Source organism: Drosophila guanche, unplaced genomic scaffold (genome assembly GCF_900245975.1).
Source record: "Drosophila guanche unplaced genomic scaffold, DGUA_6, whole genome shotgun sequence".
NCBI lineage: Eukaryota > Metazoa > Arthropoda > Insecta > Diptera > Drosophilidae > Drosophila > Drosophila guanche.
In genome coordinates, this window is record NW_022995744.1 from 2,957,103 (window position 1) to 2,966,159 (window position 9,057).

The 9,057-nt window shown below is 42.6% G+C and overlaps 1 protein-coding gene across 5 annotated transcripts in view; it reads right to left on the reverse strand.

Annotated features, from left to right (window-relative positions):
- LOC117579943 (calcium-transporting ATPase type 2C member 1) overlaps positions 1 to 9,057 on the reverse strand; it is a 47,583-nt gene that overhangs the window by 9,601 nt on the left and 28,925 nt on the right. The window contains exon 1 of one of the 5 annotated variants that reach the window (XM_034266103.1): positions 3,096 to 3,233. The exons of 2 other annotated variants lie outside the window; for them this stretch is intronic. Coding sequence is in view for 2 of the 3 variants with exons in the window: in XM_034266101.1 (XP_034121992.1) it covers positions 1,620 to 1,667 (48 nt within the window). In the remaining variant the exon portion in view is untranslated. Of the gene's footprint in view, positions 1 to 1,619; positions 1,682 to 1,903; positions 2,200 to 3,095; positions 3,234 to 9,057 lie in introns of those variants that run through there. 2 more of the 5 variants (XM_034266102.1, XM_034266101.1) reach the window with 2 other exon arrangements.

The window sequence follows — 9,057 nt, forward strand, 5'->3', positions numbered from 1 at the left end:
TGTGGGAGGGATTGCATGACGTGACTTTCGGGCACTGCCTCTGGCGACGTTTTCGTGTTTTAATTTATTTTTCGTCTTTTTGAGGGGACTACTCCCCTCCAGGAAAATTAAAGCGTAAATTTCCGGTCACGTTACAGGACTCCCTAGAATGAATCTCCGATTTTAATCAGACTTTAAAATATGAACTGTTTTCTTGCAGTTCCACCTCTGTGGTCCCATCTCTCACAAACTTTTCCACTCGCCAGCTCCATTAATGAGCTCCTTCCGAGCGAGGGGATTCCCCTGAAGGGAATCATCATCCATCTTCTGGCTTTATGGTGTGCATTTTAATTAAACGAATTCTGTTTGCAGTTTTTGGGGCCAGTGAGCAGTGGGCAATGGTCAGTGGGGCCATGAGGCGGGTGGGTGGTAGATGGATAAATTGTTTTTTAGTTTTTGTTCAACTTCATGCATCATTTAAGCATAAAAACTGTAATTTTCTGTAGCTTGGCATGGGCTCACAAATAATATGCGAACATTTTATAATATACAGATAATTATTTAATTTTTGTGGCTTTTGTATGTAGTTGTTCGTCTGTGTCGATTGGGGTTAAGTGAAATGGAACAAACTGGTATTCCGGCAATTACATCCATGAGTCGCTGAGTAGCCCTCCCCAAACTCTGCTGCCAATCCGCAACCCACAGCTTTGGGACCCAAACCCGAAAACTCATCAACAAGTCAAGTGACACGTCAAATATTCCACCCTCCAGCTGGCTGTGAACGAATTTAGCCATGCCATATACGCTACGCGGCCCGAGGCCACATTCTATTCCCTATTCGCAACGAGAAGCGTCGCATGAGCCACAATAGCCATTTCCATTTGCCTCGACAGACGTTTACCCATGTGTGTGTACGAATGGTATGCAAACTTTTCTTGTTTTTATTGGCCCACATTGAACTTTGGTGCCCTAGCGGCTGTAATAGTCTCTTTTTGGCCCTATGTGTATTCAAATGCCGACTACAAAAACTGGTTCACAGTTGTCACTTTTTGAAAGGTAAATAGTTTGGGCTTTGTAAAGCGTTTAAGCTGAAATTGTGCACTTGAATGCGGTGCCTCTTTCGCAAACATTCTGTTCGTAGAATGGGCGAACAAGAATTAGTAAAATTGGGTGTTGGGGCAATGTTCTTGGCACACTAAAACAACTCCCATTCCGAATGGCTGACAAACTCCGCCACTGAGAAGCTAATGAGAGGGAAGCTCCAGACACAATGGCTTCTCCGGGAGGTTCCCACTAATATTCATATGTATTTTCTTCTTGGGCTAATCGCTCATCAGCATGACAGCGACTGGAGGGTACCAGGCAGTGGCAGTCCCTTCCTCGGAAACCGGATAGATCCAGGGAACAGGGCTTTGTGGTTCATAATAATTATACAACAGAATCAAGCGATTTGCAACCAGGTCTCTCAGGTCTTGGGCCATAAATTCCAAACTCGACTCAGATTTGCATTTCAAAAGTATTCGAGGAAACTTCAATTATTCGTAGATGCATAAACCGCAGAGCGGCACGTGCCACAGCCCAGATAAGCGAATGAGCCCAAAGTACAATAAGTATCTGTGTGGAATACTGTGTGGGTGTACCTGCTCATCATCAATGTATATACTAATAGCGCGCCTAGCCCTGAGCATCTTCCAGTGCTTTTCTGCAAGTAGTAGAGGGGGAACTTGTAAATAGCGGACAGAACATGGCCTTCACCACAAGACATGACCACTGAGGTACAATCGTTTGACAATCACTTAAAGTTAAGATCCACAACCAGTTACAAACCATAGAAAAAATAAAAAAAGAGGAACCAAACAACATACAAACATATGAGATATGAATATGAGGTAGGTAGGGGAATTTCTGTGTGGAAACCACTTACGTCAAAGGCATTGATGACTATCATTTTGGTAGAACAGAAATGACGACTCTGGGGCGAGCTCTTATCATTAGCGTGAGAGGAGGGGATAGATGCCGTCCGTTCGGACCCTCTCTCACTCTACATTTAGTGGATGTCTAACGGAATACCAATCGATTCGGCCTGCGTTGGCGATTAAATTTAGTGGCTAGTACTATTATCTTTTTGATCACGCACGGAACGCTAACATGAATATTAAAATGTATCTGGTTTTAAAATACGAGGTGACTATCTCTTTATACGTGCACTGGAAAAATAGTAGCGCCAATCGAACTTATTCTTCAAGAGTGACTGAGAAAGAGAGAAAAGACAGTTCCTTATCTAATTTCCACAAACAGTTATCACAGAGTGTCATCAGTCGCAACAAAAGCAAACCAAACAACGAAAGGTGACAGATCAAATCAGGCATTGATAAGGAAAATATCGAGTCGCAATCAGGCGACGTGGGTCATTGACAGATGAATTAAGCTTTTGATAATTCGACCGGCACTTCTTTGAACAAAAGTTGAATAGAAAATTCGCCAGCAAGAATGCTTCCTTCCAAACTGGTCCAGACGGAATTTCAGACGGTGAATTTCTGGGTAATTCGAATCAAGTTTTTTTCTTCTTGTTAGAAACCCGATATTTGGCAGACAGCAAGAAAGAGCAGTGGCGGCCTGCTGCAGTTGATTTATTGGTTTGCTTTCGTTGCTGATCTATTTTTTTTTGCAAAAGGCACTGGCACTAGCACTGGCACACTTTCACTTGGTATGTACGTTTGAATAAGGTCTCCGATCGTTATATTAGTTCGATATCTAACTGTAAGAGATGCTTGAGACTTGAGAATTTCCCGGTGTAGCGTCGGTGCCACCTAGAACTCGACTAAACAAATACTTCTCGACAAAAACTTGTAAGGTTGTTGGGCAAATGAATTGATGTTTGAATTGCGAATGTGTGGTAGGCGCGCAGCGATAAAAGACAATTGGAGATGGAGACGGACAGAAACTCAATCGCAGACGGCTGGCTGTACACAGGTAGAAAAACAGAGGCAAAGATAAATGAAACTGCGAGAATCGACAATCACGGCACAGCAGCAACAACAACAAATACATAGTAACAAAAACAGTTCCCGTGAGACAGAGAGAGACGCGCTGCCAGCACTTTCTTTCAAACTCACGCGACAATTGTTATTTTCGAAGCGGAACGGGTAGGAGATTCAATTGTATGATATCACATGGGCCTGACTTTACACAGACTTTTTACTTTATTGTTCTTTTGATTACTTTTCCTTATTAATTCCTCAATAATTTGTTCTGTACAAGCGGGCAGAAAACAGAAAACAATGACGAATGTTGATCGGTGGCAACGTGTACAGCGGCAGAGAGCGAAATTCCGATCAACAGTCAACAGTGAGAGACATCAGTGGTGCTATTTAAGCTTATTTAGGGCTATATCTGAAATTTTGTCAAGTGCAAGTACTCGTACAATTTTTAAAAAATGTTTATGTTTTATACATAAAGCATGTTTTGTTAATTTGTTTAGCTTCTTTTAGCTTTGCATGTTCATTTATTTTTTATGCTGCACAAAAAGTATCAAAACAATTCTTGTGTGGCAGCACTGACTGTCAGAGAGAGGGGTATTGGACAGCACAAAATGTGCTGTTGCGCGCAAAAGCTTCTTTGGTTCTCAGAGCAAGAGAGTAACAAATACAGAGAGGAGAGCAGTGTTGCCAATTTAGCTATTTTCCCACTCGATCTAGCGTTTTTAAATGGCCGAACGTGGGATTAATTGTAATATAGCGGCTAGCGGGAGCTATTTTTAGCTCTTTTTCAAGCATATTGACGTAATTTTAACTTTTTAAAAATATCTGACAATTTTAAGTATTTATTTGCTTTCCGATGAAAGACTTTGTACCATTTTTTCCATTTGAATGGTAAAAACAAGATCGATAATTCAAAAGAAGTCTTAACTGAATCTAGTTTGACACTGTCATTGATGAAATATTTTACAATTTATGAATCGATCGCGAGTGTCAGGTGAGAATGCCTAAGGATATAAGTATAAGCAAAAACCGAGTCATGCCCGGATGCAAGACACCGCATTCAATGTCTACTCCAGCGTTCTTTTAAGCTACCACTATTTTTTTAAGCTAGTTAATATGACTCGAAGAGTTGGCTGCACTGGAGGAGAGACGGACGTGCCTTTATATTGAATTACCTTCCTTGCATTTTGTGCATGCGGGTGTGTGTATGGGTCAAGTTCAGAAGATAATGCACATGCCTATGAATGAATGCATGTACATATACATATATGTTTGTAACACACCCAAAAGTAGGGGCTCGGTGTGGACTTATTTCATTTACAATTGTTTCGCCACCACTAATTACTCAATTACATTGCTGCACAACTATCTATCCCGATCTTCGGCGATCGTAACGAATCTTTAATTGGCCCTCCATTATTTTTGGGAAAGTGCTGTTGTTCATTGTATCGCCAATCGCTGATCTTCAATTAGCATATGCAAATGAGCCGAGTTCAGTCTAATCGGAGGCGCATAGTATGTGCGGTAAAAATGTGTGAGATTTTCCCTATTCGACTCTCCATTATCACCCCTTAGATATGTTTGGGAACATTACCGAACAACACAAATGATCGTTAACAATTATTAACTAGTAGTTGAGGGAATTGTGATTATGATTAGATGTTTTCAAGGCAGAGTTGGGAAAAATCTGGTAAATGAAATATATAGATTCTGAATCTAAAACAATTTTTTTATACCCTGTACTCGAAGAGTACATAGGGTATATTGTATTTGTGTGAAGAGCGGTTGTATGTAAAGCACAGAAGGAAACATTTCCGACCTAATAAAGTACTTATATTCTTGATCAGCATCAATAGCCGAGTCGATAGAGTCGTGTCTGTCTGTCCGTCTGTCCGTCTTGTTTTTCGGCTAGTTCTCAGAGACTATAAGAGCTAGAGCCACCAAATGTTGGATTCGGACTGCTGTATGCTCACACTGAAACCAGTGTATTTCAAAAATGAGCCCCGCCCCCGCAAAAGGGCGAAAACCCAAATCTACAGTTTTGAAGATAAAAGAGAACTAAAAACTCCATTGCGTATACAATGGCCATATCTATCAGATCACCAAATTGGGATCCGATTGGATTAAGAATGAAGAAATTCCACAATAAAGAAATTAATTTCCAGTGGCTAAACCCACCCTGTCCCGCAGCTTTTGTTGTTCTTTTCACATTCTCTCATTCACACTCTGCTTCTGCTTCCTGACTCTTCCGACTTTTAACCCACCCCGTACCGCAGCTTATATTTGTTTTTTTTGTGTGCGAGCGCTGCCTCTGCCTCTGCCGCGAGTCTGCAGTGTGTGCGTCTAGGGAAGGGCGGCGAGCTTAAGGAGCGTGTTGGTGTGAGAAGTGTTGTTGATGTAGATGACAGATGAAGAAAAAATGTAGAATTTGACAAAAACTGTAGAATTTGACAAATAACCGAAAAGGTGCAGATGTAGTACTGAGTGCCGGGTATACAAGTTGTGACGCGTAAGATGCGTCTCACACGTCCCTTCTCGTTTTTATTTATATACTGTATACTATATTGTATACTATACATTGTATAGCCTCCGTTTACAAATGCCGATAGCTGATTCAGAAACGATTTGCTTTGGGTTTGAAGCCCCCAAAGCTCGCATTCGTTTCTTGTCGTTTTTTAATCGCCTCAGACTAAATCTCGTGACTAAGTTCACGATTACGTAACCATGAGATTATCTAAAGGCGACTGGAGGAGGGTTGTAACAATATACGAATCAGCCAAAGAAAGAATCAGTTTCGCTAATGGATGCCACAAGACATGGGCCAGGCCAAGTGAAAGGAGTCTTTGCGGCTGTGACGGACTTCGTTGAGCGCGAAAATCGTTTAAGAAAATTTTAATTACGCTAATCAAGTCTTTTACTTCACCTTCAACGTTGGCAGCTCTTACTCTTCTCTGCCTTCTAGTCGCCTGCTACATTGGTGCCTTGTTGTCTGAGCGTCTGTGTTTCGGGTAAGCTTTTGGCGGCGAACCTTTTCCGCTTTGGTTTCGCTTTCAGCGTTTGTACTTTGGTGGAAAACAACGTTGACTAATGACGCCACCCTGACATCTATTGTCTTGACAGTACCCTCCCCTCCGCATTTGTGGCTCTCTAGAGGCAACAATGCCGTGTACACAGTGCCGTGGGTGGCACTTGCACCGCACAAAAACAATTGGCATTCACTTCGAGTTATTATTAATTTACGCTGTTTTCTTGGAATGAACAGTTGCAGCCAAAAAAGGATGCTTTCAAAAGATAGCTGCAACAATTTCCGGCATCAATTACCTGGTCATCGCAGGGATGGGAGCAGATTGTGCTGGCAGAATTGTGCTTAATAGTAGAGAAAACCTTAATGGAAAGTTTACGTAAGACGCTTACGTTCTCAGTATATTTCGGGTCAGCAAAGAATATGAAACTTAACAAGTTTTCAGGTCGTTCAAGAAATTCGAAATTAGCGTTCGATTTGGGCCAAGGCACTTCCCCGTTCTGCTCACTTCCGCTACCTCGTGCAACTGTTTCGATTCGAAGTGCCGCCACTTTGAATCTGCGACACTTTGCAGACGTAGGCACATCTTGCGGTGTGAATGGCGTCAAATTGGCATGAATATTTCATGGCCATAATGATCTGAGCAGGATGAATAAGCTCTCCATTAAAGCAATTGAAGCTTTAAGCTGACGCCAACGCTAAGCCCACATGGCCACATAGCGCGTCTGTCCTGCATCCTGTTTCGTGGGGTCGGTCCTCTGTCAATGCGCATCGACAATTGTCATGCATTTTCTAGCACAGTAATTGCAATCAGGCGAGTACTCAAATTCCAATTGTTTATTTGCTGCTGGGCCAGGGTCAGGCAGCAGGGTGCAGAGTCTAGGGTCCGTTTTGCTGGACAGGAATTGCTGAAATTCGTTCTGTTATCCCAAAAATCACACTTGGTTGCCCCTTTGCACAGCCGAACGAGTGACAGGCAACGATTTGGGGCTTTCGACCAGGACTGGCTGCTTAGAAGCTTCATTCAATTTCGAATCTGTCGCATTAGTGCGGTTCGGTTTGCATGGTGCCCAGTTGTGACCAGTCAGCCGTTCCCCCCGCAATCTGTTGCTTGGACACTGCTCCGATTGTCTTTACGCCCGTACAACCACTAGGTATCAGGACACAGCACCTCAGATAACGTGATTTGAATAACAATTGAGGAACGATTCAGCTGCAAAGCATCTAAAACCATATAATAAACCTTTAGCCCGGTTAAAAATTATTCACAAAAATTGGAGTCAAGTATACACCAATGATGTGATTAAACAAAGTTTCCGGATAGGTAGGTGGAACCGTCTTTACAGATTGGCCAGGTGGAATCGGTTTCATTATATGAATAATCTACCTTTCGGAAGCCCAAAAAAATAGCTCGAGATCTGACTCGTTCGCTTAAATCAGTCACGTTTTGTCCAATTTATGGTCAACGGACTGAAAAAATGGCCAACCATTATTTTTAAACATTTTAGGCAATTGAGTAGGGTACAACGCAGCTATTATTTCGCATGCTATTGCTATGGTTGGCTAAACTGTGGCTTTCGCATCCCCCTCGCTCGAGTGTAGAGCTACAAATATAATTCTGACCACTAGACGAGACGCATTCATCATCCAAATGCCATCGCTCAAGCTGGGGCAGACGACGCAGATGGCGATGCAAAGCTGGCGGAGCTGGGTTTCAGGGCGTTTTCGTGCCACGTAAATACTGCGTTACTTAACGGGCATGTCGGGTGGTCTCCACAGCCATCAAAAATGGAGAGCAAGTGCAGCCATTATTCTTGCCGTTAGCCCGCGTGGAGGGGCCTGTGGAGAGCATTATTATGTTTGCGTAGCAAATGTCTCATGGAGCTGAAACTGAAGCCAGAGCTGGAAAAACCAACTACCACGGAAAAGGAAAATACTAACGAGCTGGCCGGATGTGTAGAGGGGAAGAGAAAGGAATTGACTAGCTCAAGAGGGCACTCACAGCGTCAGAGGAGTAGGAGTTGGGGGAAAGAGAATGAAGAGGTGCGAAAAAATCGTGAATTTTTATTCGCCATTCAATACTATAGAACGAGGCACAAGCGGAGCCGCTAATGATGAGCAAATAGTCTCGTTAAAGATGTCAAACCATCAAAATATGCAAATGAGGTATGACATTCCTCTTAAAAAGAGGGAGCTCCAAAAAATTCAGAATCTGCCAGCTTGCTAAAAGGACTTCTACCCAAAGGTTCCATTAATGACTTGCCATCGATTCCGCCGCCAATCAAACACGATTTTCATCACAGAAATTCGCCAAAGGCTTGGCTGCACTTCCATTAAGGGAACCTGAAAAGTTCTTCTGGGAGTTCTTGTCTTCAAGCCTTCTAACAGAAGCCCTAGCGAGGGAGAGTTCATACATCGTAGGTAATTGTACTTAAATTTAAACCGAATAACCTTCCCCAGCCAGAGCTTGGATACACATCATCACACAAGGCACAAAAACCAAGGTCATATTCGATCTGGAAGCCAATAACGCCAGACTATCAACGGAAATCGGTAATAATCAAATGTCTTTAAGAACTTTAGGAATTTGCCGAGCCGAATGACAACAGTATTCAGTGTTCAGTGGGCGCCCCTGCCCCCACATTCCTCTTGCCACTTGAGAGCCTAGTTTATGGCTTGTAAGCTGCTTACCCTAATGGCTTCCCCTGGACGCGTTGTTTATGCCCCAGGCTTTGAGTGCAGGCTGGCTGTGGCCTGGCCGTGGGATCTTTAACATTTTCTGCACTATTAAATGTAACTCGAGTTGACGTCGCAATGTTGAAAGGTTAAAGCAAGCGTTCGTTCGTTCTCTTTTGTAGTGACCAGACGTGTTTTTGTTTTGCGCTCCGTATTTTCCTTTATATTTTGAATAAACACCGGGTTTTATTTCGAAATAATTCTTCTATAATTATTTAATAGCTTGCCGCTTCTCTTAACTATCTTAATACGCGAGTGCATGCCTATTACTTTGTTTAAAATTAAAATCGTATTAATTTGTGCGTCGGTTAGTTGTGTGTTTGTGCTTTTTCTTGTTGT